This window comes from Micromonas commoda, chromosome 11 (assembly GCF_000090985.2).
Source record: "Micromonas commoda chromosome 11, complete sequence".
Taxonomy (NCBI): domain Eukaryota; kingdom Viridiplantae; phylum Chlorophyta; class Mamiellophyceae; order Mamiellales; family Mamiellaceae; genus Micromonas; species Micromonas commoda.
In genome coordinates this window covers 476,169-500,978 of record NC_013048.1, presented here as the reverse complement: position 1 = coordinate 500,978, position 24,810 = coordinate 476,169, and the positions used below count along the sequence as shown (strand labels likewise).

General features: G+C 66.6%; 18 protein-coding genes across 18 annotated transcripts; 10 read left to right on the top strand and 8 right to left on the bottom strand.

Annotated features, from left to right (window-relative positions):
- Nucleotides 1-95: 95 nt before the first annotated feature.
- MICPUN_62483 (heat shock protein 70) lies at nucleotides 96-3,024 on the top strand (the record flags this gene model as incomplete). The annotated part of the gene is made up of 2 exons (XM_002505164.1): nucleotides 96-230; nucleotides 608-3,024. 2 exons carry the CDS (start codon nucleotides 96-98, stop codon nucleotides 2,906-2,908), a joined length of 2,436 nt encoding a protein of 811 aa, XP_002505210.1. The 3' UTR covers nucleotides 2,909-3,024.
- A 148-nt stretch (nucleotides 3,025-3,172) lies between these two features.
- On the top strand, nucleotides 3,173-5,229 carry MICPUN_103061 (predicted protein; the record flags this gene model as incomplete). Its single annotated transcript, XM_002505163.1, has 2 exons — nucleotides 3,173-3,484; nucleotides 3,574-5,229. The coding sequence occupies 2 exons, from the start codon at nucleotides 3,173-3,175 to the stop codon at nucleotides 5,227-5,229; spliced, it is 1,968 nt and encodes a 655-aa protein (XP_002505209.1).
- Nucleotides 5,230-5,245: 16 nt separating this feature from the next.
- On the bottom strand, nucleotides 5,246-5,563 carry MICPUN_86171 (predicted protein; the record flags this gene model as incomplete). Its single annotated transcript, XM_002504858.1, has 1 exon — nucleotides 5,246-5,563. The coding sequence occupies one exon, from the start codon at nucleotides 5,561-5,563 to the stop codon at nucleotides 5,246-5,248; it is 318 nt and encodes a 105-aa protein (XP_002504904.1).
- A 319-nt stretch (nucleotides 5,564-5,882) lies between these two features.
- On the top strand, nucleotides 5,883-6,674 carry MICPUN_62480 (Peptide-methionine--S-oxide reductase; the record flags this gene model as incomplete). Its single annotated transcript, XM_002505162.1, has 1 exon — nucleotides 5,883-6,674. One exon carries the CDS (start codon nucleotides 5,883-5,885, stop codon nucleotides 6,672-6,674), a length of 792 nt encoding a protein of 263 aa, XP_002505208.1.
- A 177-nt stretch (nucleotides 6,675-6,851) lies between these two features.
- On the bottom strand, nucleotides 6,852-8,199 carry MICPUN_62479 (predicted protein; the record flags this gene model as incomplete). Its single annotated transcript, XM_002504857.1, has 2 exons — nucleotides 6,852-6,858; nucleotides 6,899-8,199. The coding sequence occupies 2 exons, from the start codon at nucleotides 8,197-8,199 to the stop codon at nucleotides 6,852-6,854; spliced, it is 1,308 nt and encodes a 435-aa protein (XP_002504903.1).
- A 779-nt stretch (nucleotides 8,200-8,978) lies between these two features.
- Nucleotides 8,979-9,662, top strand: MICPUN_86755 (predicted protein; the record flags this gene model as incomplete). The annotated part of the gene is made up of 1 exon (XM_002505161.1): nucleotides 8,979-9,662. A coding segment is annotated over one exon (684 nt), but the record flags the coding sequence as incomplete, so codon positions are not given.
- A 105-nt stretch (nucleotides 9,663-9,767) lies between these two features.
- MICPUN_62477 (predicted protein) lies at nucleotides 9,768-11,157 on the bottom strand (the record flags this gene model as incomplete). Its single annotated transcript, XM_002504856.1, has 2 exons — nucleotides 9,768-10,889; nucleotides 11,020-11,157. The coding sequence occupies 2 exons, from the start codon at nucleotides 11,155-11,157 to the stop codon at nucleotides 9,768-9,770; spliced, it is 1,260 nt and encodes a 419-aa protein (XP_002504902.1).
- Nucleotides 11,158-11,698: 541 nt separating this feature from the next.
- Nucleotides 11,699-11,998, top strand: MICPUN_73368 (predicted protein; the record flags this gene model as incomplete). Its single annotated transcript, XM_002505160.1, has 1 exon — nucleotides 11,699-11,998. The coding sequence occupies one exon, from the start codon at nucleotides 11,699-11,701 to the stop codon at nucleotides 11,996-11,998; it is 300 nt and encodes a 99-aa protein (XP_002505206.1).
- Nucleotides 11,999-12,111: 113 nt separating this feature from the next.
- On the bottom strand, nucleotides 12,112-14,130 carry MICPUN_62475 (predicted protein; the record flags this gene model as incomplete). Its single annotated transcript, XM_002504855.1, has 1 exon — nucleotides 12,112-14,130. The coding sequence occupies one exon, from the start codon at nucleotides 14,128-14,130 to the stop codon at nucleotides 12,112-12,114; it is 2,019 nt and encodes a 672-aa protein (XP_002504901.1).
- A 223-nt stretch (nucleotides 14,131-14,353) lies between these two features.
- Nucleotides 14,354-15,199, top strand: MICPUN_62474 (predicted protein; the record flags this gene model as incomplete). Its single annotated transcript, XM_002505159.1, has 1 exon — nucleotides 14,354-15,199. The coding sequence occupies one exon, from the start codon at nucleotides 14,354-14,356 to the stop codon at nucleotides 15,197-15,199; it is 846 nt and encodes a 281-aa protein (XP_002505205.1).
- Nucleotides 15,200-15,272: 73 nt separating this feature from the next.
- On the bottom strand, nucleotides 15,273-16,316 carry MGTE (Mg2+ transporter-e family; the record flags this gene model as incomplete). Its single annotated transcript, XM_002504854.1, has 1 exon — nucleotides 15,273-16,316. The coding sequence occupies one exon, from the start codon at nucleotides 16,314-16,316 to the stop codon at nucleotides 15,273-15,275; it is 1,044 nt and encodes a 347-aa protein (XP_002504900.1).
- Nucleotides 16,317-16,472: 156 nt separating this feature from the next.
- On the top strand, nucleotides 16,473-17,438 carry MICPUN_62472 (predicted protein; the record flags this gene model as incomplete). Its single annotated transcript, XM_002505158.1, has 1 exon — nucleotides 16,473-17,438. One exon carries the CDS (start codon nucleotides 16,473-16,475, stop codon nucleotides 17,436-17,438), a length of 966 nt encoding a protein of 321 aa, XP_002505204.1.
- A 269-nt stretch (nucleotides 17,439-17,707) lies between these two features.
- Nucleotides 17,708-18,267, top strand: MICPUN_62471 (hypothetical protein; the record flags this gene model as incomplete). The annotated part of the gene is made up of 1 exon (XM_002505157.1): nucleotides 17,708-18,267. The coding sequence occupies one exon, from the start codon at nucleotides 17,708-17,710 to the stop codon at nucleotides 18,179-18,181; it is 474 nt and encodes a 157-aa protein (XP_002505203.1). The 3' UTR covers nucleotides 18,182-18,267.
- On the bottom strand, nucleotides 18,213-19,363 carry MICPUN_62470 (predicted protein). Its single transcript, XM_002504853.1, has one exon. The coding sequence runs from the start codon at nucleotides 19,195-19,197 to the stop codon at nucleotides 18,316-18,318; it is 882 nt and encodes a 293-aa protein (XP_002504899.1). The 5' UTR covers nucleotides 19,198-19,363; the 3' UTR covers nucleotides 18,213-18,315.
- A 14-nt stretch (nucleotides 19,364-19,377) lies between these two features.
- MICPUN_62469 (predicted protein) lies at nucleotides 19,378-19,569 on the bottom strand (the record flags this gene model as incomplete). The annotated part of the gene is made up of 1 exon (XM_002504852.1): nucleotides 19,378-19,569. One exon carries the CDS (start codon nucleotides 19,567-19,569, stop codon nucleotides 19,378-19,380), a length of 192 nt encoding a protein of 63 aa, XP_002504898.1.
- A 68-nt stretch (nucleotides 19,570-19,637) lies between these two features.
- Nucleotides 19,638-21,407, bottom strand: MICPUN_62468 (predicted protein; the record flags this gene model as incomplete). The annotated part of the gene is made up of 1 exon (XM_002504851.1): nucleotides 19,638-21,407. One exon carries the CDS (start codon nucleotides 21,405-21,407, stop codon nucleotides 19,638-19,640), a length of 1,770 nt encoding a protein of 589 aa, XP_002504897.1.
- Nucleotides 21,408-21,702: 295 nt separating this feature from the next.
- MICPUN_109143 (predicted protein) lies at nucleotides 21,703-22,537 on the top strand. The gene has a single exon (XM_002505156.1). The coding sequence runs from the start codon at nucleotides 21,913-21,915 to the stop codon at nucleotides 22,477-22,479; it is 567 nt and encodes a 188-aa protein (XP_002505202.1). The 5' UTR covers nucleotides 21,703-21,912; the 3' UTR covers nucleotides 22,480-22,537.
- A 606-nt stretch (nucleotides 22,538-23,143) lies between these two features.
- On the top strand, nucleotides 23,144-24,761 carry MICPUN_109142 (predicted protein). Its single transcript, XM_002505155.1, has one exon. The coding sequence runs from the start codon at nucleotides 23,160-23,162 to the stop codon at nucleotides 24,657-24,659; it is 1,500 nt and encodes a 499-aa protein (XP_002505201.1). The 5' UTR covers nucleotides 23,144-23,159; the 3' UTR covers nucleotides 24,660-24,761.
- Nucleotides 24,762-24,810: the final 49 nt, after the last annotated feature.

Genomic DNA, 24,810 nt, shown 5'->3' with positions numbered 1-24,810 from the left:
ACACTCGAGCAGCCAGCACCGCGGCTCCCAGGGACGAGCGCCTTCACCTCGCGCCGCCCACACACACGTCGCATCTCTAAAAGAACAGCGGAAAGATGAGCGTCGTCGGCCTCGACTTCGGCAGCGTCAACTCCGTGGTGGCGCTCGCCAGGCGCAAGGGCATCGACGTCGTGCTGAACACCGAGTCCAAGCGCGAGACCCCCGCGATGGTCAACTTCGGCGATAAGCAGGTGCGTTTGTGCGCGCGATCGATCGCGACTGCGCTGTCCCTTTTTCCCAATCGTCGCGGGAGACGGCGCCTTCGGCAGGCTTCATCGCGATCTGAGATCGCGCGCCGTCGCCGCCGCCGCCCCGCGTCTCGGCGGGGCTTCAGGCGCGATGAACCACGTCGATAGTGGAGATATCGCGTGAGAGTCGCGCGGGGAGGCGAGCGAGCGCCGCTCGCGCGCCGCGCTTCCCCGTGTCCCCGCGCGCGTTCCGCCGCCGACCCTCCGGCTCCCACGGCTCCGGTTTGCCGCCGCGCCCTCTGCCGCCGTTTTTCCCTCGGACCCCACGAGGGCATCCCGGCTGACCCGACGATTCCCCCGATCCCCGCCCCTCTCCGCAGCGATTCATCGGCTGTGCCGCCGCCGATAAGATCAACATGCAGCCCAAGAACACCATCGTCCAGCTCAAGCGCCTCATCGGCCTCAGGTTCTCCGATCCCGAGGTGCAGGCGCTGGTCCCCGCCTTTCTCTTCCCCATCTCCGGCGGACCCAACGACGAGATCCTCATCACCGTCGACTACCTCGGCGAGAAGAAGACCTTCACCCCCGAAAGGCTCGTCGCCATGATCCTCAGCGACCTCAAGGTGATCGCGGAGGCTGACCACGGCGCCAAGGTGACCGACTCGGTCATCTCCGTGCCCGTCTTTTTCACCGACGCGCAGCGCCGAGCCATGCTCGACGCCGCCTCCATCGCGGGCCTCAACGTCATGCGCCTCATGCACGAGACCACCGCGACGGCGCTCGCGTACGGTATCTTCAAGACGGCGGAGTTCGGCGACGATCCCCACAACGTCGTCTTCGTGGACGTCGGCGCCTCCTCCATGCAGGTTTGCGTGGTGCGCTTCACCAAGGCGCAGCTCAAGGTTCTCGCCACCGGCTTCGACCGCAACCTCGGCGGCTCCTCCTTCGACCAGGCGATGATGGACCACTTCTGCGAGGAATTCAAGGCGACCAAGAAGATCGACATCAAGTCCAACGCCCGCGCTTCGCTTCGCCTCCGCACCGCGGTTGAGAAGATGAAGAAGATCCTCTCTGCCAACCCCGAGGCGCCGCTCAGCATCGAGTGCATCATGGACGACGTGGATGTCAACTCCAAGATGACCCGCGAGAAGATGGAGGAGCTCTCCTCCGCGCTCCTCGACCGCATGATGGAGCCCGTCAAGAAGGCCATGTCCGAGGCTGGCATGATCCCCGCGGACGTCAAGGCTGTCGAGCTAGTCGGCAACGCGTCTCGCATGCCCTTCATCAGCTCCCAGCTCGAGGCGTTCTTCGGGATGCCGTGCTCCAGGACCCTCAACGCGTCCGAGTGCGTCGCCCGCGGCTGCGCGCTTCAGGGCGCCATGCTCTCCCCGCAGTTCCGCGTTCGCGATTTCGAGGTTGTGGACTCGTTCCCCTTCCCCGTCTCCTTCTCGTGGCAGGCTGACGGCGGCGAGGTTAAGGACATGGAGCTCTTCGAGCGCAACAACGCGGTGCCCTCGTCCAAGATGATGACCTTCTTCCGCAACGAGACGTTCACCCTGCAGGCCAAGTACACCACCCCCACGCTTCTTCCGCCCAACGCGATGACTCAGATCGGCTCTTTCGACGTCGGCCCCATCCCGTCTACCAACTCTGACGACGGCAAGACCAAGCTCAAGGTTAAGGTTCGCCTCAACCTCAACGGCCTCGTCTCCGTGGAATCCGCGCAGGCTGTCGAGGAGATCGAGGAGGAGGTTGCCCCGGCGCCCGAGGTTGCCCCGGCCGCCGAGGCCCCCATGGACACCGACGCGCCCGCCGAGAACGGCGAGAACACCGCGCCCGAGGATCCCAACGGCGAGAAGCCCATGGAGACGGAAGCCGCAGCGCCGGTTCCCGAGAAGAAGAAGAAGGTTAAGAAAATCGACGTGCCCGTGTCCTCCACCGTCGGCGGCCTGCCCGCCCAGGTCCTCGAGCAGTTCGTCAACGAGGAGTTCGAGATGGCGCTGCAAGACCGCGTGATGGAGGAGACGAAGGAGCGCAAGAACGCGGTGGAGGAGTACGTGTACGGCATGAGGACCAAGGTTACCGGCGCCCTGTCCGATTTCGTCGCGCCCGAGGCGGCGGAGTCCTTCGTCGCCCTCCTCAACGCCACGGAGGATTGGCTCTACGAGGACGGCGAGGACGAGACCAAGGGCGTGTACAACGCCAAGCTGGAGGAGCTCAAGGCGATCGGCGACCCGATCGAGCTGCGCGCGAGCGAGGAGAGCGCCAGGCCCGGGGCTTGCGCCCTCCTCCAGACCAAGGCTTCGGCTGTTCTCGCCGCCGCCGCGCCCGACGCCGCGCACGAGCACATCGACGCCGCCGACCTCGAGAAGGTCCGCGGCGAGGCGCAGGCGGCGCTGGACTGGCTCGCCGAGAAGCAGGGGCTCCAGGCGGCGGTCGGCAAGACCCAGGATCCCGTCCTGCTCTCCGCGGATGTCGACAAGAAGCTCGCCGCGCTGGAGAGGTTCTCGACGCCCATCATGTCCAGGCCCAAACCCAAGCCACCCGCGCCCGAGCCCGCGCCCGAGCCGGCCAAGCCCGAGGCGGAGGCTAACGGCGACGCGAACGGCGAGGCTGCGCCCATGGAGGAGGACGGCGAGGGAGCGCCCGAGGCTGCCCCCAAGGCTGACGATCTCGACTGAGTCGACGTCGGCGGGGCAACCACCACCGTTACACATCACACGCCGCTCGCAAAAAGCACGCACCACCTATTTTTTACCTCGAAAAGGGCTTGAAATATGAACAGGCATCCATCACGAATCGCCACGCGCCACGTCTGCGTCCCCTTCGTCTCGCGTGAATCGAATCGCGCCTCCTCGTCTCCCCGACGCCACGCCAAAGAACCCTTCAAACACGTCCCGTCTTTCGTCACAACTCGCCTCGCGTCTTCCGTCGAACGAACGACCATGGCGGACGCGACGCGCCACAACGACATCGTCGCGCGTTTGCGCATGTTCGCCGCGGCAGTCGTGCTCCTGGCCCGCCTGCGCGCGGCGGCGGCGGCGGCGGCGGAGTCGCCCGCCGCTCAACGGTGTCCCTTCGCGTACCCGTCGTATCGCGAGGCGGCGCACGCTCACCTGGCGAAGGTTTTCGACCGCGCCGGTTTCGACACGCGGCGCGGGTCGATGTGGTTCGCGAAAGGCGACGACGTCCCGCCCGACTGCCAGACGTGCGGCCGCGTCAACCCCGCGATCGGCGCGTACGGCTGTCCCATGCTGGTGCGTCCCCGTCCCTTCGTCGCGACCCTCCCGTCACGACACGACGACGCCAAAGCTGACGCGACCCGACCCGGATATCCGACTCGCAGCCCACAAAGCGCGACCGGGAGCGCGCTTGGGAGCGCGCGTGGGAGCGCGCGTCGTCCCCAAAGACCTCCTCGGTCCTCGAGACCGCCATCCTCGCCGACGGCGCCTCCACCGTCGGCTACATCCCGAGCGACGCGAAGCGGGAGCGAGCCCCGCGACGCGACGCGCGAGCCGACCGATATATCCCGGACCTGTCCTTCGCCACAGTCTCGCCCGCGGACGCCGAGGCGGTGTCCTTAGCTCCCGGCGAGCACCTCAGCTGCGAGTTGGACCTGGGGTTCAGGGACGCCGCGCTCGTCGTCGGATGCACGCCGCCGCCGTCCAGGTACTTCGGGGTGACTCCGCACCTCTACCGCGAATACTCCGTCGGAGGCGTCTCGGGGGGCGCGGAGACTTTGATGAAGCCTCTCGGCGATTCCCTCTCCTACGGCGTGGGTCCGCCGCGGGCCGCCCAGTCACCGGGCGGTACGTCGTCGTCCCCCGCCGCGAGGTACACCCGACTGGCCACCAACGCGCGCAAGGTCGGGACCAACTGGTACGCAAACGACGCGAGGGCGGTGGTCAGAGACGACGCGAGTTTGGAGTGCGCGGGACGCACATTCGCCGTCCTCGTCGGCCGTTCCCGGCACACGATGGCCGCCGCGATGGACGCGCTCGAGGCTGCCGGCGTCGTCAACGACACGGCGGTGAACCCCTACGGCCTGAGCTCCCCGGGCGGGGACGAGGACGGCGTGGAGCGCACGCACGCCGTCGTGCTCGCCAACGCGGGCCCCGTAGGTAGCCAAACCGAGTGGGACGCCTACGCCAAGTCGCCGCCCTTCGTGGTCACGCGACTCACGCCGCGAGACCCGACGTGGTTCGACCCGTTTCACGCCATCGACTGGACCGACCACGGCCACCATCCGGGCGAGTTCCCCGAGGCTGGACGGATCGCGAGGGCGCGAGTGGACGAGCGGGGTTTGGCGTCGGCGGTGGCCGCCGTCGCGGCGAAAATCGCAAGCGCCTTTGACGCCGAAGGCGGTTATCGAACGCGGGTGTCCGAATCTCCGGGCATCTCAGGCTCCGACATGCACGCGGACGACGCCGGCGACGTCACGGTCGTCCGCGGTCCGTCCTTCCACCTTCCGACGGACGGATCGAAGGACGTGTACGTCGTCGGCGTCGATCGCTCCCAGTCGGGTTCGGCGACGTACTCGGTCACGTCTCTCGCGTCGGCGTCGTTCAACTTTGACGTCCAAACGTCGTTACCCTTGGCGGACGATTCCACCTACGAGGGCACCGCGACGCGGTGGGGCGAGCTCGCGGGCGTTAACGTCGAGGACGCCGCGGCGATGTACGTCGTGAAGATCGCGGCTCGATGTCCCGAGGGCGCCGTCGACGGCGACGGCGTCAGATGCGTGGAGGTTAAAGATGAGGTGGCAAAGTTTGGCGGCGCGACGCACGAGTTCGTCCTCGAGGAGAGGGCGTACGCGCATCCCGACACGACGACGGGTCCGGATCGGAGGAACCTGGCGGCGCCCGTTGTCGTGGAGGTGACCAGGGCGTCGCGCGAGGTGGTCGGGCCCGGAGGTTCCGGCTTCGGCCTGTCCTGGTTCCGTCGGTGCGACTTTGAAACTGCGACGCTTGTCTGTGGCGAAGTTCGTACAAATTACAACTAGCTGAGCTAAAGGGGGCTCACGAGCGCTTGCCCGGCGGGTTGAGCGCCCTCCCGCGGTGCCTGAACGTCATGAAATCGTCGTTTTTCTCCATGGTCACCGGGGGCAGCTCCACCGGCTCCGCCTTGATGGGCACGAGCTCCCCGGCGAACCCGACGGAGCCCCACGCGCACGCCCCGAATCCGATCGCGCACTCGATCAGCACCAGGAACGGCACTCCCTCGAACTCGTCGCCCGCGATCTTCAGGTCGTTCCTGTACGCGATGACGCTGTAGCACGCGTGGAATAGGACCAGAAAGCCCGCCACCGCGCTCCAGTGGTACTTGTTGTCCAACATCTCGCGCGCCGGTCACCGATCTGTGGGGCGTCCCGGTAGGGTTGAGGTCCACTTTTTCCGCGGAAATCTGGAGACCGGAGCGAGGCGTCGACGGTTGGAGGCCACGTCGCACGAGATCGGCTTCGTTATCCACACCAACGCGCGCGGCCACACGCCGTACGACATGATATCTGCCGCCGCCACACAGCGCGCCGTCTCTGCCGTCGCCCCTCGCGTCCGCCGCGCCGTTCAGCACCGCGCCGCCCCGACCCACATCCCCGCGCCCCGCCGCGGTCTCTCTCGATCCAGCGTCGTCGCGAAAGCTTCCGAGGACGACATCATGGAGCAACTGATGGCGATGCTCGGTGGTGGCAAGAAGGGCGCCATGATCGCCGAGGACAAGGCCCTCCCCGGCCGCCAGCAGGCGATGAAGGTCACCAACAAGCACTACGTCCTCGGCAACCCCATCCAGGAGCCCTTCCCGGATAACCTCGAGACGTGCGTCTTCGCCACCGGATGCTTCTGGGGCACCGAGAAGATGTTCTGGCGCGTGCCGGGAGTCTACTCAACCTCCGTGGGTTACTGCGCCGGGTACACGCAGAACCCCACGTACGAGGAGGTGTGCAGCGGCCAGACCGGTCACACCGAGGCGGTCCAGGTGGCGTGGGATCCCACCGTCATCTCCTTCGCCGATCTCCTCTCCATGCACTGGACCTGCCACGACCCGACGCAGGGCATGAGACAGGGCAACGACGCGGGCACGCAGTACCGGTCCGGTATCTACTGCTCCACCAAGGCGCAGCTCGAGCTGGCGAAGAAGAGCGCGGAGGTGTACGGCGCGGCGCTCAAGGCGGCGGGCGCGACGCGGGACATCACCTCCGAGATCAACGGCCCGGGCGATAACTGCGTGTACTACTTTGCTGAGGATTACCACCAGCAGTACCTGGCCAAACCCGGGGCGAGGCCCTACTGCAGCGCGCAGCCCACCGGCGTGCCCGTGCCCGAAGAGTTCCTCAAGGAGAACGGCGCCAAGCTCAGCGCGGGGTACTGGAAGAAGTACGGACCCAGGCCCGGATGCACCATCCAGGTGTCCAACGAGCCCGTGCCCGTCGAGGAGGCCCTCAACGCGTGAATGTAAAACTTTTATGGAACCACCTATTCCCTGGCTATTCCGTCAACGGCGCGATGACCTGGTCCCCCTCGTCGTCGCTGTCCCTCGGCCTGAACATCTCGTAAACCCTGGCGCTGATGGTCTCGCCGAGCTTCCGAACCTGCGCGCCTTGGTGCGTCCCGACGCAATCCAGCCCCTTCAGCAGCTTCCGCTTATCCGACTCCGACGTGCTCAGGTCCTCGTACGCCTCCATCAGCGACATCATCGTCGGGTACTTGAGGACGATCGCCATCGCCTCCTTCTCCGCCACCCGCGGTATCTTCATCAGCGCCGCCGCCCACACCTGCGCCGGGGTTTTCGTCCGCCGCCTGTGGCCCGCGGCGTCGCGGACGTCGGCGGGGTCTTGCGAAAACTGCGAGTCGAGATCCTGGCTCTCGTACACGGTCCCGTCGGGCGCGACGCTCTTCGCCGCCACGAACGCAGCCTCCAGCGCCGCCTGCTCCGCGACGGTGCTTCGGGCGCCGTTGCTGCCGAGGATGCCCAGGATCGTGGTTTCCTTGGCGTAAGGCTTCATCGCCCACGCGCGGTGCATGTTGACGATGTGCTCCACAGCCGTCGACACGTCCGGCACCGGCGTGAGTCGCACGTTGTGGTATTTTCTCGCGTGTATCCTCGCCACCTCCATGTCCACGGGCGCCTTCGAGAACCCAACCTCGCCGCGGTTCGCGCGAACGTCCCGCCGCTCGCGCGTGGTGCACGCGCCGTTGATGTTCGTGACGAGGAGGCAGAGGACGTGGTCCCGGCCGAGCGACGTCTTGGCGGCGCGGATGAAGCGTCGGAAACCGCCGGGCGGCTCTGGCGCGTCCCATTCCCCTCTACTGTACCCCGCGTCCCTCGCCGCGACGTGGTCCACCCACGCCATCTCCACGAACTCGTCGCCCGGGATGTACGCGATCGTGTACGGGACGCCGTCGGTCACGTCCGCGGTCAAGCCGGATAACGTCCGGAAGCCCGCCGGTTGGTCCGACGGCGGATGGAATCGCCAAGTCACCGAACGAGGCACCGGCAGCATCTGCGCCGTGTTCAGGCACTCGCACACCTTGTTCTGGTCGTTGACGCCCGTCTTCAGCTGGGAACGCAGCATGTACCCCACGTCTTTGCCCGTCGTCCCGAGCCTCGAGTCCCACACGCAGGTGATCTGTCGCATCCTGTGCTTGCCGCTGGAGAGTTCGCGCGCGCGTTTGTCCGCAGCCTTGTCAGCCTTGGCGCGCTCCTTCGCGGCTTCCTTGTCAGCTTTGGCGGCGGCCTTATCCACGGCTTTGCGCGCGCGCTCGTCCTCCTTCTCCGCAGCCTTGCGCGCGCGCTCGCGGTCGCGCTCCCGTGCCTTGTCGAGCCTCTCCCTGTCCCTCTGGCTCGTCGCGATGACCGGTGAGTCGTCCGAGAAGTACGCGTCTCCCTCGTCGGACTCGCGCCTCGAAGCCGGCCGAGGTGGCATCTGGGGCCTGGAACCGACGCCGAGGAGGATCCTCTCCGCCGCGGACCTCATTCCGACGTCCGGTCGCGATGCCATCGCGGCCCGGAACCCGCCGTCGCTGAGGTCCGAGCTGCTCGCGTCGCTTTGAGATCCGGCTCGAGCCCCTTTGGAGGAGGGCGCCGGTTCGGGAGGCGACGGGTCGTCGAGTATGACGACGGGTGACGACGCGGGCCGGATCTCCTCATCCTCACCACTGTCGCTGAGGAGATCGACGACTTCCACCATCTCGGCGCCCTTGGAAGTGTCGGTAGGGACGGGAAGGATGGCCGGTCGAGTCGAAAAAGTTGTTCCGCGCGTTTGGATGATGTCGGCAGGTCGGGACTGTTCGGGACGACGCTGTGATCATACCGAGACACCGCCCAGCGCTACCCACGCATCGATGAGTGCCACGCTCGCGATGTCGCTTCCCGCCCTCCACGGACCCGTCGCAAACGCCGGGGCCGTCCGCGGCGGAGTTCAGACCCGGGCGCGTCCCCGGGCCGCGCGCATGTCCCGCGCCGTCCTGCCCGTCAGGACACGCGCGACGATGGGTCAGCGTCGGCCCAAGTTCGGACGCGGCCTCGCCGTCATCGTGAACGCCTCGGGTGCGTTCGACCATTCCGCTCGTGTCGCGCGTCTGATTCGGCGATGGCGAGCCGCGTGCCTTCCGTTCCGAGCCCCCTGCCCCGGTCCGGCGCTCGCACCGCTTCGCTTCGCCGCGCCACGGATCCCTAAAACCTCGAGAATATTCCGCTCCCGAACGAATCGTCCCCACTCGCTCACCGCGCTTCCACGATCCACCCATCGCAGCGAGCGAGTCGGGACCCCCCACGGACGACAACGGCGGCGACGGTAACGACGGCAAGGGTCCGCGTCCCGGCACGGGCGACGACATCTACGACGCGTGGCCCGAGTGGGTCCCCGAGGGCCTTCGACTCAACACCGACGACGTGTACACGGTCCTCGTCACCTTCGCCGTCTCGCTGGCGTTCAGGGCGACGATCGCGGAACCCCGGTTCATCCCCTCGCTGTCCATGTACCCGACGTTCGACATCGGCGACAGGCTCATCGCGGAGAAGATCACGTACAGGTTCAAGCACGATCCCTTCCCCGGCGACGTCATCATCTTCCACCCGCCAAAGACGCCCAAGACGTCGACGGCGCTGACGAAGGAGGTGTTCATCAAGCGCGTCGTGGCGGTGGCCGGGGACACGGTGGAGGTGAAGAAGGGCGAGCTGTACGTCAACGGAATATCGCGGGGTAAGGAGCTCAAGCTGGAGCCGGCGACGTACAACATGGACCCGCAGGTGGTGCCCGCCGGAGACGTGTTCGTCATGGGAGACAACAGGAACAACTCGTTCGACTCGCACATCTGGGGGCCGCTGCCAAAGGAGAACATCCTGGGCAGGGCGTGCTTCAAGTACTGGCCGCCGCAGAAGTTCGGGGGACTGCCCAAGTACCCCTCCCAGGTGGCCGCCGTCCCGGAGAGGTACTGACGTGATAATAGGGCGGAGGCGCGCGGATAATAGGGCGTGGTTCATCCAAGGGGTTTTTATCAATTTGTTTTGGCTTGCGCGGACTAATAATTATCCACCCGCCGCTCAGAACATCGTCGTGAGAAGCTTGCGGTCCAGGCGCTTCGGTGGCCCCGACGCCGTCACCCTCAGTATGTGTTCCGGTTTGGGCGTTCGCTCGTGGTGCGCCAGTTGGTACGCGCCCAGCCCGTTCGCCACCCTGTCCAGGTTGCCGCTCCCCTTGTGCTTTGGCATGCGCGGCGAGTAGGACGTGATGGTCGGCTGCATGTTCAGCGGCCTCGGGTGCCAGAGTTCGTCGATGACCTTATCCGCCAGGCCAACCTTGTGCGCGTGTTCCATCCGCTGGTGGTACGCGCCGTGCCTGGCGCCCAGAAGCTGACGAGCCTCGTTCACGTATTCGAAGAACCTGTCGAAGCTCGCCCTCTTGAGCTGCGCGTGTTTGGCCCTCATCGCCTTGAGCTCCTCTTTGCACTCGCGCTCCTTCAGCTTGTACCACGCCGGCTGAAGCGTCGCGTGTCGCGCGTGCGCCTCGTCCTCGAGCTCGTGCAGCTCAACCTTGAATCGCTCGCCCTCCTCGAGCTGGAACTTCGTCGGATGCCGCGCTCGGCTCAGGTTCGTCAGCAGAGCCCGAAGCTCGAAGACGCGTTTGCTCATCTTCGGCGTCAGCGGCGCCGTCGGGTCTTTACAGGTGTCCTTCGTGGACTTGAACAGCTCCCACTTTTGTTGAATCACGCGCTCGATGTAGGCGTCTTTACCCTCCCAGTGTGCGCGCAGCGCATCGTGCAGCTCCTCGACGCGGACCCTGAAGAACGCCGTCTCCTCGTCCTCCACCGTGTCAAAGTATCGCTTTTCAAAAGCCTTTTGGCTGTGCTCCACGTCCTTGACGTGCGACTCCCTCAGCGACTCCATGAACTTTTTCCTGTTCTGCCACAGCACCCCGGACGCCACGAATTCACCGCTCTCCCTCATCGCGATCGTCTCCTCCTTCAGCTTGGGTATGAGCCCCTTGATCAGCTCGCGGCGCTCGTGCGCGTCGATGTGGCCGTCCCTGTTCTTGTCGAACCTTCGCAGCATCGATTCGGCATCCTTCAGGCCGAGGACGTCGATGTACAGGTCCGGGTCGATGTTGGCGAGCTCGCCGTAGTCCAGCCTGCCGTCGCCGTCGGCGTCGGCTCCCGTGAGCATTTTCTGCAGGTTGGGGCCGGGGGAGGTTGGGGTCGGGGAGTCGTCAGGCGAGGGCGATCGGTCGAGCGGCAATTGGCTCGATTAATTCTCCGTGTCCGGGGACGGGTGTCGCGAAGGGTTGACGAAAGCTCACCCTCAGGTCCTTCACGGACTGCATCTTGAACTCCGCGCTCTTGCTCGTCTCCATCGCCAAGTCGCGGTTGGAGGCGCGCAGAGTGGCGCGGGTCTGCCTCATGGAATCGTACGCGTCCAGCTCCAACTTGGACGGCATTTTTCTCGGGACGGCCACGGACGGCATCGCGGCTGCGTGTATGTATCGCCTCGGGTTCCGCCTCGGGGGCCGCGAGGTTAGTGCTCGGGTCCAAGAGCGTGGGTGTGCGCGCGGGACCGGGAACTGGGCGCGTCGAGGCCGTCCGCGCCGAGAGGTGTGGCGAGCAAGCCGAGACGAAAAAGGAATGCGTGGGCTTCGACAGGCTGGTATCGAAGAAAAAGTAGCAGGTTATGGGTCCAGCCAGTGCCGAAGACTGGATGGATAGCGTTGCCGCTGCCCACTCGCGTTGGCACCGCGCCGCGCGTCACTTACCGTCATGTCCGCCATGTCGATGACTTCGGCGTTCATCGCTCGCCCCGTTGCGCGCGCCCCCGTCACCGCGCGTCGATCCGCCCGCGCGGCGGCCTCCCCCGTCCGCTCGCGAGCGGCGGGCGGGGCGAAGATCCGCGGAACGTCGGCGTTCGCCGCGCGTCGTATCGGCGTGGTGGTTCGCGCGGGGGAGGAGCAAAAGGCGGGTGCCACGACGGCGGATGACGACGAGATGCCCCCGTGGGAGAGGCGCGAGCTCATGAAGAAGGCGGCGATGGAGAAGGGTGGCCTTCCGTGGCCCGCCTACCTCGGCCTCAGCGTCATCGTGTCCATCGCGGCCATCGGGAGCTGCTTCGAGCTCAACTACGGCAACCCCATCTTCGGCGTCGTCGGACCGGACTCCTTCCTGTACAAGCCGATCCTCTACTGGTTCATCGGCACCGGGTTCCCGCTCGCGGCCTTCCTGTGGACCAAGGGCATCGCCGGCGCGAACGAGGCGGCCGAACTTCAGGATGAGCTCGACGGGTACTGATCGTTCGATCGAATGACTGTTTACCGCCGCTTAGCTACCGTAGGTCCCAATACAAACGCACGCATCGCCGCCACGACACGACGAACCGATCGATGCCACCGCGTCTCGTCCCTTCACCTGTCCCAGAACTCGTTCCACCCGCCGTTCTGGTGCATCCCGCAACCCGGCGCGGTCGCGATGTGGTCCTCCAGCCTCTGCCCCGTCAACGCATCCTCGCGGTCCTCCGGCGACAGCGCGACGAGCCCGACCCCTTTCGCCACGTTCCGCACCCACGACCGATCCTCGCCATCCTCGTCGGGAACGGGCTCGCAGCACGGGCACGTGCCGGTGGGGGTGCCCCCCGCGCACACAAACGCCCGAGCGCCCGGCGGGTTCTGCCGAAAGTACGTGTGCGAGAAGAGCACGCCAGCCCCATCGCGGCCGACGCAGCCGTCCACCGAACCGTCACCCGGGGAAGAGGACCCCCCCGCCGAGGCGGACGCCACCCCCGACGGAGACTGCTCTCCTGCTTCGCCATCCTTCTTCGCCATCCCCGCCTCCTCCTCCGCGCCTCCTACTTCGCCGCCCCCGCGTCCTCCTCCCGGACGACGGACGCTCGCGCGCCACCAACCCATCGCCTCCATCGCGTCCGCGCGCTTGCGAGCCTTGCTGTACACCATGTGCACGGCGACGACGCCGCCGCCGACGCCGCCGACGCCGGGCGCGCGGTTGACGACGCCGGCTCTCGTCTCGCACGTCCCGTTCTCGCTGCTCCCGTCGATTGAAGCCGGCGCGTTCGTCGATCGAATCGATCGAAGATGCGCGAGCGCGCGCGGGGCGTCGGCCACGGTCTTGACGCAGCCCCGTCCGAAGAGCCAGTCCGGCGCCCCCGCCGCCAGCTCGCTCCCTTCTCCCTCGCCCAGCGAGGCGAACGCGATGTCCGTCCTTCGCCGCTCCGCCGCGATCGCGTCGCACGTCGTCCGCGCGTGCGGACACTCGTCGCCAACCGCGGCCCCGTCGCTTGCATCCCCGTCGCTCCCAATACTCGCGTACACCTCCCCGCTCGAACCGCTCGCCACCTTCCACCCGCTCCCACGCCTCACCCGTTGACTCACCGCCTCCCGGAACAGGGGCTGATCTAAGAGCGCCTCCGCGATGGGGTTCCCGTCGTCGTTCACCTGGACGTCGCCGAGGAGTTTGGCGGTGAACGCTTTCAACATGTCTTTAATCACGCCGAGCGTAGGTCCGTCGTCCGCCATCGCACTTCTCCGAAAGTACACGAGGCCGATGTTGAGCTGCGGCTGCGACTTGAGCGAGGATGAATCGCACCGCTTCACATCGGGGTGGCCGGGTTCGTTCGTGACGCCCGTGTCGGCGTCGCATCGCGGTCGCGTCCCGAGGTCGAAGACGTCGGTTTGCGAAACCATCGCGAAGGGCGACAGCAGCGGGCCGCGCAGCGCCAAGTACGGGTCCTCCAGGAACACGACGTCGGAGTCGACGCGCATGACCGAGTACCCCGCCTCCAGCGCGCGCTGCACCACCCTCCACTGCTGCGCCCACAGGAGGAACATGTCGCCCGGTTTCAACCCCCACCGCTGCAGCTCTTTTTCGCGATCCGTCAGGTGCGAGCTGTGCGCGCAACCGTCGACGTCGGCGTCGCGTCTGAGCTCGTCGCACAGCTGCGCGGATGAGGTCAGCATGAGGTAGTTGCGCAGACCCAGCGCCGCGAGGTTCTCCACCAGGTTAATCGCGAAGTCCACCGACACCTGCGACAGCGCCGGGTCCTTGTGCATCCTCCTGTGGTCCCTCGTGTCGCCCACGGCCAGGACCATGAGCTCCTTGTCCGATGCGCGCGCGCGTGCCGCCAGGGCCTTCTCGAGCGCGCCCGGTGCTTCCAGGTCAACGTTTTCGATCGCCTCGATGGTGTCTATCCGAGGCGCGGGGGCGGCGTCCTCGGGCGCAGACTCCGTCACCTCGACCACGATCGGTTCAACATCGGCACTACCGGGTGGTTTCCAGAGGGGTATCCCCGGTCGCTCGCGCCTACCCCGCCTGTACCACGGATCCCGGGCGTCCGCGCCGACGCACGCGCTGCTCCACACGAGCGCGAGGAGCAGCACCGACGCCCACCCGCGCGCACCCGGCCTTCTCATCGTGCGCCGACGCGCCCGCCGCGACTGACGAGTCGGCAATCTGGAAAGCGCGTGCAGACGGCCCACGTGCGCGAAAAACGCCGAACGAAAACGCGTTCCGCGCCGCATTCAAACACGCGCGCGCTCGAGCGATATGCTGGTCGCGACCCACCCCGCGCGCCCGGCGGTCCCGTTCCGCCGCGTCGCGAGCGTCGCGCGTCGCCGAACCCCGCCGCCTCGCGCGATGTGGGGATCGCCAAAGCCCAAAGACGCGCGGGGGGAATCGGCGGACCCCGGTAACGCCCTCGTCCCCGCGCAGTCCGCCTCTATGCAGCAGCAGGGCGCGCAGCCCGCCGAGTTCGTGGACCAGCCAACCGCCACCCCCACCGTGCGCCCCGAGCCGAAGAAGATCCTCAAGGCGAGGACCCTCGCTGAGGACTTCGCGGCGTCGGGGTGGGGGAAGCGGTTCACGCTGGGGCTCACGTGGTGGACGCCCATGTCCCCGATCGTCGGGTACGACGGAGTGGGTAACGCGGTGTCGCGCCTGTGGGAGAACACCGTGCTCCTGTCCGGTCTCATCGCCTCGCTCGCGGGGTTCGCGGTGGTGTTCCCGAACTCGCAGGTGCTGGAGGCGACGCCCGGGTGGACCACCGCCTACTTCGTGCTGTGGACGCTCACGTTTTATTTCACCGTCACCTCCGGCTTCGTCGCCACCATACTCCTGAACAAGATGTGCAAGTGCGCGCCGCAGAACATGCCGCTCTGGTTCGCCAAGTTCGGCGGGTTCGTGGAGGTGCCGCAGCTCTTCCTGTACCTCGGCGGGTGGACCGCGTTCGGCGGACTCCTCGCGTGCCTGCATCCGCTTTACAAGAACGACGTCGCCATCTACGGGCTCAGCGGCGTTTCAATCGGGTTGGTCGTGCTCGTCACCAAGATTTACTCGCAGACGACGGACTTCGAGAAGGCGTGCGCGAAGGTGGCGGCGAAGAACACGACGGGCCCGGGCGTCGGGGACGCCCTGGTCATGGCGGATTACAGCAGGCGAAGGAAGGACGCCGGCGAGCAGGTTGACGAGTATTTCAACTATTGAAGGGAATAAGTCACAAACGCGCGTCGCTAAGATAAGATGGATGACCAAACAAACGATAAAGTTAGACGTTCGGTCATCCCCCCACCGCCGCCAACATCCCGGGCACCTGCGTGAACACCAGCGAGCACACCACGCACGTGATGACCACCCCCATGATGTCCATCACCACCTGGATCGTCGTCCCCGCGTTGGCCGGGTCCTGGCCGCTCGCGGCGAGCGCAAACGGCATCGCCGTCCCTGCCACCGTGCTCAGCGTCACTATGCAGAACAGCGACAGGGCGATGCCGAAGGCGCCCACCGCCGCGGGCGGGTCGTTGATGCCAGCCGCCCCACCCGCGGCGTCCAGTCCCCCGGTGGCCTCGGTGACCATGACCCGAGCGAACCCCCCGGCGGAGAGAAACGACGCGAGGAGGAAGCCGACCCTGGCTTGCCGCCAGAGCGTTTCCACGAAGCACTCCCTCGTCGTCACCATCTCGCCGGTGGCCAAGCCTCTGATGACGCGTATGGCGCTCTGGTTTCCCGCGTTGCCCCCCGCGCCCACGAGCATGGTGAGGAACAGCGTGATGATGAGGTTGTCGCGGACCAAGTCGCCGTAGTGCTGAAGGACGACGGAGGATGAGGATTGGAGGACGAGAAGGCCGAGGAGCCATCGCCCGCGCTCCCACGCCTCGCCGACCACGGTTTCGGCGTCCATCCCGATGAGGTCCCCGTCGCCGGCGACGTCCTCGGAGGATGCCGCGGTTTGGGTCGCGTCCGCGGCTGGGTCCGCGTCGACGGGCCGCCTCATCTTGGATTTTTTCCTCGTCCTTCGCGGCGTGCCCGGCGCCTCCAGCCATCGGCTCTGCGCCTCCATCATGCGGAGAGCCAGGTCCCGCTGCACCTGCTGACTCTCCGTGAGGTTCTCCTTGGCGTCGGTGGCCTGCGTGGCCGTCTTCGCGACGTATTGGGTCTCCCGCGTGTTGGGTCCCTCGGCGTCGTGCCCGCCCCGCGCCGCGAAGAATCGCCGACAGCCTCGGCGCGCGGGCCCCGACGGGTTCGCGCCCGGTTTGGGACCTTCACTCGCGCGGCGTCGCGGCGCCGCGGCCGGGAAGGGCCGCACCGACGCGAGCGCGCGCATCGCGGATCGCCGTACCTCCGTCCAAACCCACCCGCGCGTCCCCGCGCAGTGCCCGCGCGCCTCGCATCCGCGAGGTAACAACACGTCAGCAGGTTTAACCAGCTCGGGCGCCCCTGATTCACTCGAGGCTGCGCCGCGGGACGGATGACGCTCGCGATGCGCGCGTCCTCGGCGGTCCGCCTGTCGCTGCCAACGGCGCACCGGTCGGCGTCGACCCGTGCGCCACCCGCGGGCCGTCCGAGCGGCGCCGCGCCGCGCGCGCCCCGGACGCACGTCGCCGTCGGGTCGCGCCCTCGCGGGATCTCGATGCTCCGAAGCCACCGAACGTCGCCTCGAGTGGACCGACGAGGCGACGTTGCCGTCGCGCACGCCGCCGCCGCGACGGCGACCGCCGCGAGCGTCGTCCCGGAGATTGCCATCGCGCTCTCCCTCGGCTACCTCGTCGCGTCCTTCGTCGCCTTCTGGTGGGGCGCCTCGCATCCGCGCTCGGCCGCGGCGACGTACCTCCGCTCGCCCCTGCCCCTCGTGCCGCTGTGCGTCGCCTACCTCGCCCTGCTGTGCGCGTCTTGGTCGCCGGACACGTTGTCCCTCATGATGCCCGGGTCCTTAGCCGAGGGGCTCGCCACGGGGCAGCCCCAGTTCTTCCCGAAGCTGAACGGCATAATGACGCTGCTCTCGAGGCGCGTCACCGCGTCCAGCGCGTGGCTCCACATCGCGTGCATAAACTTTTTCGTCGGCAGAGTCGCCGCTTTGAGAGCCGCGGAACTGCGAATACCGGTGGCGCACACGCTGTTGCTCACGTTGATCACCGGTCCGATCGGGTTACTGAGCCACTGGGTGACGCAGGAGGTGTTCGCGGGTTCAAAGGCGCGGGCGAGACGAAGGACTTTGACGGCGAGCGAGTCGGAGCCCGCGTTGCGACTCGTCGTCGGCGTCAACGGCGGCGGCATCTTGCCGGAGAGAGCGCCGTACGGGGAGGGGTACGGGCGCGGGTACGGGCACGGGTACGGGGACGTGCCAAAGGTGGGACGCGTGGGGGATAACAAGGGGGGGAAGCCCATGTCGCGGGCCAGGTTCCTGATGCTAGCCAGGCTCGCATCCTTCGGGGAGACTAAAAAGTAACAACCCCAAATGATTTCGACTGCCACCGTGTCACGATCCTACCGCTGAATCGCCTCCCGCTCCGTCCACACAAGAAGTCGCGCGGGTGGGGTGTGATTCGGAGCCGGATGTCGCGCGCTTTCGCGGTCGCGTGCGTCCACGCGCCTTCGCGGGGAAGCGCCGACCGTCGTGCGCGGCGCCCGCCGTCTTCTCGACCGCCCCCGCTCTCGTCGCGAGGATTATCCGGAGCGAAAGATCTGGGAGGAATCTCCAACGGAGCGCGGACGTCGATGGCGGGCTGGGTGGACAACACGGCGGAAGTCACGGTGACGGCGCCGCTTCCGGTGGTGTGGGAGCTGTGGCAGGACAAGACCAGGATCCCGAACTGGATGCCGTGGATACACTCCGTCGAGCCCGTGCCGGGCGTGCCAGGGGACACCAAGTGGCTCCTCAAGACGAATCAGTTTGGCCAGGATTTCGAGTTCTCGTGGGTCGCGCGCGACCTCCCGCCGGTGAAGAAGGAAAAGATCCACTGGTTCAGCACCGACGGGCTGAACAACAAGGGCGCGGTGACGTTCGTGCAGAGACCCGACGGGCGGACGGTTGTGAGGATGAACATAAGCTACGAGGTACCGGACATCTTGGTGCCGTTTGGCTCCGCGCTGAGTCCGCTCGTCGCGTCGATACTCCAGGCTGACCTGGAGAGGTTCGGGACGTTCTCCTCGAAAGTCGTCGCCGCGATGGGTGCCGGGAAACGGAGGTGATCGGGACGGACTAGAGGCGGACGACGGCCCTCGCGACAGTCGGTGTGTACCTCGGTACGTTGTAAGTTCTATCAAGCTGTAGTTCTCTCTGGAGCCCCTTAAGTTCCGACGAACACCCTCGACGACGCCGCGCGTCACGGGGCGCCGTCGCCCCGCCCGCCGCCGCCTTTGCCCCGTCTCTTACCCCTCCACCTCCGCTTCGGCCGCGGCCTCAGGCACCGCGCGCCCTCCGGCGGCGGCGGCGGATGGTACGCGTCTATCCACCATTCCCCCCCGCCACCGTCGTCGTCGTCGTCGCCCCGCCTCCACGCCCCACCGGCGGCGCCCAGGGGGACCCTAGCCTTGAATTCGAACGGCGCATCCGCGCCCGCGCGAGATATTAAGTACACGGCGTCCACCTCGAACGTCAATGGCTCCCACGCGTCCCGCAACGCGAGCTCCGCCGCCGACGCCGACGCGACGTCGTCCCACTGTCCGACGGAGAGGTGCGGGGTGTATCCGGAGTGCGAGGATATCGACGAGAGGTGGTCCGCGAACGGAAACGCGCGTTCCAGCGCGGCTTGGGTCGACGTGATCCCTCGGGAGACGGGCGGAGGGTCGGCGTCGACGTCGGCGTTCGCGAGGTGGCGGCGCGCCGGGTCGTTTCCCTCGAGGGGTTCGCTCGGGTGGAGCCACACGGTGCAGCTCTTGGCGTGCTCGAAGCGTCCGAAGGACCGAAGCGTCACCGTGAACGGCTCAATGCCTCTGAGCGCTTCCCTCGCCACCGCGGTTGCGGCGTCGAAGTTGCGACGGGGCGCGTCGTCGCCGTCGTCGTCGTCCAGGAGGAACGGGTAGAGAAGGTTGATGTGGGGCATCCAGCGGGCGTAGGACTTGTCGTTGAAGGACCTGATCTCCTGGATGGGTCCCCACTGCGAGGACGGCGGGCAGATGACCACGGCGCTGGTGTGTCGCAGGTCGCGCTTCGTCCATTTCTTCTCCGGATCCGCGCCCGCGGCGTCCCCGGCCTCTTCGGTCATGGCGCCCCTCGAGGGGAAACGTAGAGATTTGAGAGATCCGGAGCTGCCTCTGAACGCGCTGGTCGACGGCGCCACGTGACCCGGACAGCTCCGCGACACCCGCGCGAGTCCTCCTCGAATCAGCGCCGAACCACGCTGCATGCGATCCGAGCCCTTCGTCCGTGTGTCGATGCGGGCACTTTATCTGTTCGTCGAGCTCCCGATGTCCTTCGAGCCGCTGTTCATGAACGCCCCGCGTCGCACGGCAGCCACGTCCAAGGGCTTCTCCGACGCGTACATAGAAGGGCCGGAGATGCCGGACAAGACGAAGGGCACCGAGAACGTACAACAGGCGAAGGCTACCAACGCAACCGCCGTCGCGCGCTTGGACATGTACCGGCTGGCGTAGCGAGCGGGTGCGCGCGCGAGTGGAGAGCTCGGAGCGAGTTACAAACTCTAAATTACTTCTCCTCCTTGGGGAACTTGAAAGCGTTCTTCCTGGCCCGGGTGACAAACCCGATGCACCGCCGTTGCCCCGGGTGCACAGCCTCCACCGGGTTACCTTCGCCGTCCACCACCTCGCCGCCCGCGTTGTACCACGCCACGATCCCCCCGACCAGGTTTCGCACCTCAACCTTACCCTCCAACTTCTCCGCCAGGATCGGAGCCGCGATGCCGCCCTCGGCTCCGACGGCGCTCACGCAAACCACCACGTCGGCACCCTCGCACGCCGCGGACACGTCCGCCCCGCCTGCGACTGCCTCCACGTTGTTGTCCTCGAACGACACGAACTTGACGTCCCCGAGGGGCACGGAATCCTTGATGATGGACACCGCCCGCTCATCCGGCGAGCGGCAGTCCACGACGCAAATCTTCTTCTCGTCTCTCGTCATCGAGTCGACGCGCTTGACGCCGATCCACTTGCACTTGGCGTGGCTGGGGAACTGCGTGACGTACGCGCCGAACTTGGGGGGTAGATCGTCCGCGGGATCGGGCTCGACGGCTTCGCCCTCGGCGGCCAAGAGTTTGTGCACCGCGGCGTCAAACTGATCGTCGTCGAGACCTTCCGTGGCTTCAATCATCGGACCCTTGAACTCCTCGAACGACACCGCCGCGTCGCCGTTGGCGTCGAGCCACTTCATCGTCTTGCGCACCTTGACCTCGTCACCGCCGGGGACCAGCGCGACGGCGAGCTTGGTGAGCTCGTCGCGGTCGAGCTCGCCAGAGTCGTCCTCGTCCACGCGCTCGAAGACCATCTTCAACTTTTCGATCCTGTCAGCCTTTGCGAACTGTACGGCGGTCAAGACGCGCTTCACGCCATTCACGAACGTTTCCTCGTCGACGTCCTGCATAATCTCCAGAATCGCGTTGACGTACTCGTCCTGGTCCACCTGCCCGTCCCCGTCCTTGTCCATCCACGACAGCTGCATCCGCGCCTCCTCGACTCCCTTCCCGGGGTTGATCTTCCGGCACACAAACACGAGCTCGTCAAAGTCGAGCGCGCCGTTGCCGTCGCCGTCGATCTTGTCGAAGGAGTACCGCAGCTTCTGCTCGCGATCCATCTCGTCGAACGTGCGGTTCAGGTACTCGGCCTTGGCGGCCGCCTCCGCGGCGAGCCTCGCCTCCTCCTCGCGCTTTCGAACCATCGTCCTCGAGTTTTCGCGAAGGTACTCGCCGAGAAACTGGAGGGGGCGCATGGGCCGCCAGTCGGGCGGGACGTGACCGTCCTCGTCCCAGTCCTTCCCCGACGCCACCCTCAGCCGCTCGGCTTCGATCGCGCGCATCATCTCGTTCAGCCCGCTCTCCAGAAGCGGCACCACCTCGGCTTCCAGGTACTCCCTGTTGTTTTCGCAGTGGTAGTACCACCTCGGGTCCGTCACCTCTTTGTTCGTCCGCGCCAGGAGGTCCTTGACGCGGTGTTCGAACTGTTGCGGGGAGAGGTCGTCCGTGAGCTTGAGCATGGCTTCGAGGTATTCCGCTTCGTCCACGGTGGCGTCGCCGTCCTTGTCCATCTCCTGGAACCACGCGCGCGCGTCGTCCTCGCTCATGGTCTGGCACATGCCCGTCGCGAGGTGGAGCACCTCCTCGATCTCGATGCTGCCGCTGTCGTCGCCGTCGAGGGCGTGGAACACAACGCGAAGGGCCTCGGATCGGTCCATGGCCCACTTCTTGGAGTCCGTCTTGGCGACGGTATCCGCGGTGCTCCGCGTGAGCGTGTCCATCACGCCCATCGTGTCGCGCGGGGGCCAATCCGGGAATCGACTTTCTTCACTTGTTTTGGATTCCTCTCTCCACTCGTCGCGCGATGTCCGGGGTGCCGCGGTCGCGCCGGCTGGACTCCGGGGGCGGGTGTGCGGTGACGACGACGACGCACGAGTTTGCGCCGCTCGGTCGCTGACGCCCGGTGCCCCACCGGTCCGCGCCGTTGGCTGTGCGCGCCACCTCGGAGTTGACCCGGAACCAACGGGTGCCAAAAGCAGGCCGAATCTCCTCAGCCTGGGCGCAGTCGCCTTATCACACGGTCCCCGCGCGAAGCCACTCCCACGCGGCGCCAGGCGGGCGAAGTTCGCGACCGCGACTCGATCGGAACTCGTCCGCGGTCTGTCACGCTCGGCGGCACACGACGATCGGCCGCGCGCGTCTCCCCGCGCGTCTCGACAGCCGCGCGCCACGAAGGCGACGCACACGCAGCGGCTGGACTTTTAGGTTTAGTCTTAGCGAGATCTGGCGAGAACGATGAGCGCGGCGACTCGACACGCGGCGAGGAGGCTCGCCGAGAGCCTGTCGCGCCGGCTCTCGCTCGCGCGCGCGGCGACGTCCTCCGGCGCCGCCGATCGCGCGATTCACGAGGCGCCCCGGCGCAGGAACGGCCCCGCCGACCCGCGTCGACGAGAGGCTGAGCCCGCGCCTCTCCCATCCCCGTCGCCTTCGCCGGACGTGGTGAACCGCGCGAACCGCCGCGGGGCTGGAGCGAGCGGTCTGACCGTGGGCGAGCTCCGCGCGCAGCTCGCGCAGAGGCACGGGGGATGGGGCGGCGACGAGGACGACGAGGACTGGTACGGCGATCACCCGCTCGACGCGGTCATGGAGAGGCTGGCCAAGGAGACCATGGGACCCGATGCGAAAACCGTGCGCATCGGCGACGGCGTCACCGTGGTCATGCCCGGGCAGATCATGAACGTCATCGACGGGTTCGGCGACGGACACGGGATCCAGGCGGCGTCGGTGAAGCTCAAGCGGAAGAGGAAGATGGCCAAGCACAAGCACCGCAAGCGCAGGAAGCGCGACCGCAACAAAAACTGAGAGACTCAAATAGGAATTAGCACCGTCTGTTACACTGATGAAAGTATTTCGCTTTTCTATTTATCCAGAACTGCGCAGTTCCTGACTGCTCGTCACTCGAAAAAGTCCTAAAAGCTGCTGACGTGTCGGCGTCCTCTCCAGCCCGACACGGTTCAAATCGCTTTGCGGCGGCCGGCACACTTCGCCTCCGCGCGCGCTCGCTCCCGTCGGGACGAACGCGATGCAGACAATCGTCGGATCGTCCACGGTCCGCCCCCTCGTGGGCACCGCCCCCGCGCGCCGCGCCAACGTCGCGCCCGCGAGGGTCGGCGCGCCCCGCGGAGATCGCGTCGCAGTCGTTCGCTCCGCAACCCTGCGGGTGGCGCGCACCGCCGATGACCTTCGCGCGGGTGGGTCGATGACCGCCTCCGCGCGGTTGATGCGCTCCCGCATCGCGGAGGTGATGCCCACCACCGGTCGTTCTCGCAGGTGCGTCCTGTGCCGTTCCCCGAACCCTCGCGCGAGACGCGGCAGTACCGAGCGGGCGCGTGTTAGGGCAACGTCAAAAAGCGATTGTTTTCCCGGTCGCTTTTCCCCGACCTCCCCGGCGGCGTTCCGCCCAACTCCTTCGACGCCAATCGCGTTTCGCTCACGTGTCATCGACCGCCGTTACTTTTATCGTAAACAGGAACGTCGCGCGCATGTGCGGCATCGTCGGCATCTTCCGCCACGAGGGACAGGTCTCCGCCGAGCTCTACGAGGGGCTGCTGATGCTCCAGCACCGCGGCCAGGACAGCGCGGGCATGGTCACCTTCGACGGCGTCCGTTTCCAGGAGCGTAAGGACAACGGCCTCGTGGCGAACATCTTCGACAAGAAGGCGATCGACTCCCTGAAGGGCAGCGTGGGCATCGGCCACGTCCGCTACCCCACCGCGGGTGGCCTCTCCGCGACGGAGGCGCAGCCGTTCTTTGTCAACTCGCCTCTCGGCATCTACCTCATCCACAACGGCAACCTGACCAACGTCGACGAGCTCCTCATGGGCCTCGGCGGACGCATGATGAAGACCACCTCGGACTCCGAGGTGCTGCTCAACGTCTTCGCCGAGGACATCGCGCAGTCGATCACGTCCAACCCGGGATCCGACATGGAGAAGGTTGCGTTTGACGCGGCGACCAAGACGATGAAGAAGGTTCGCGGGGCGTACTCCGTCATCACCATGATCAACCAGGTCGGTCTGTTCGCGTTCAGGGACCAGAACGGCATCAGGCCGCTGGTGATCGGCCAGCGGAAGGCGGTCGACGGCTCGGATCGTGACGAGTTTTGCGTGGCTTCGGAGGATTCAGCGTTTGGCCCGCTCGGGTTCTCGAGGGTCCGCGACGTTAACCCCGGCGAGGCGATCCTGATCACCCCCGACGGCCGCCTGGAGTCCCGCCAGTGCGTCAACGGGAAGATCTCCCCGTGCATCTTCGAGTACATCTACCTCGCCAGGCCCGACTCCATGCTCAACGGCATCAGCGTGTACGAGTTTCAGCTCGAGCTGGGCAGGAGACTCGCGAAGCGAATCAAGGACCGGTGCGAGGACGACGACTGGGAGATCGACGTGGTCGTCCCGGTTCCTGACGGCAGCAGGCCATCCGCGATCGAGATCGCGCAGTGCCTCGACCTCCCGTATCGCGAGGGCCTCGTCAAGAACCGCTACGTCGGGCGCACTTTCATCATGCCCGATCAGCGAACGCGCGAGCTCTCCGTCAGGCGCAAGCTCAACGCGATGCGAAGCGTGTTCAACGGCAAGAAGGTCCTTCTGGTGGACGACTCCATCGTCCGCGGCACTACCATGTCCCAGATCGTGCAGATGTGCCGCGCGGCGGGCGCCACCAAGGTGTACCTCGCGTCTTCCGCGCCCCCCGTGAAGCACCCCAACGTCTACGGAGTCGACATGCCCTCCAGGGAGGAGTTTGTCGCTCACAACAGGGACGAGGAGGGCGTGTGCGACCTCCTGGGCGCGGACGGCCTCATCTACCAGACCGTGGAGGACATGCTGCAGGCGGGTCGCGGCATGAACCCGCAGATCGAGCGTTTCGACGCCTCCTGCTTCGACGGAGATTACGTCAGCGGCGACGTCGACGACGTGTACCTCGAGAATCTGAGCGGCGCCGGGCGAGGGAAAGGGCGAAAGGGCGCCAGCGCGCCCGCGAGGTGATTGGAGCCCCGCCCCGCGGGGTTTGCACGGGGCGAGTGCGCGGCCCCGGTTGTTTGATAGCATCCCTTCCACGTTGTCCAATACATTCATCGTCTTAGTCTGACGTCGGCACCGGGAAAAGCCCACCGCGCACAGCTAACTTTCTGAACGG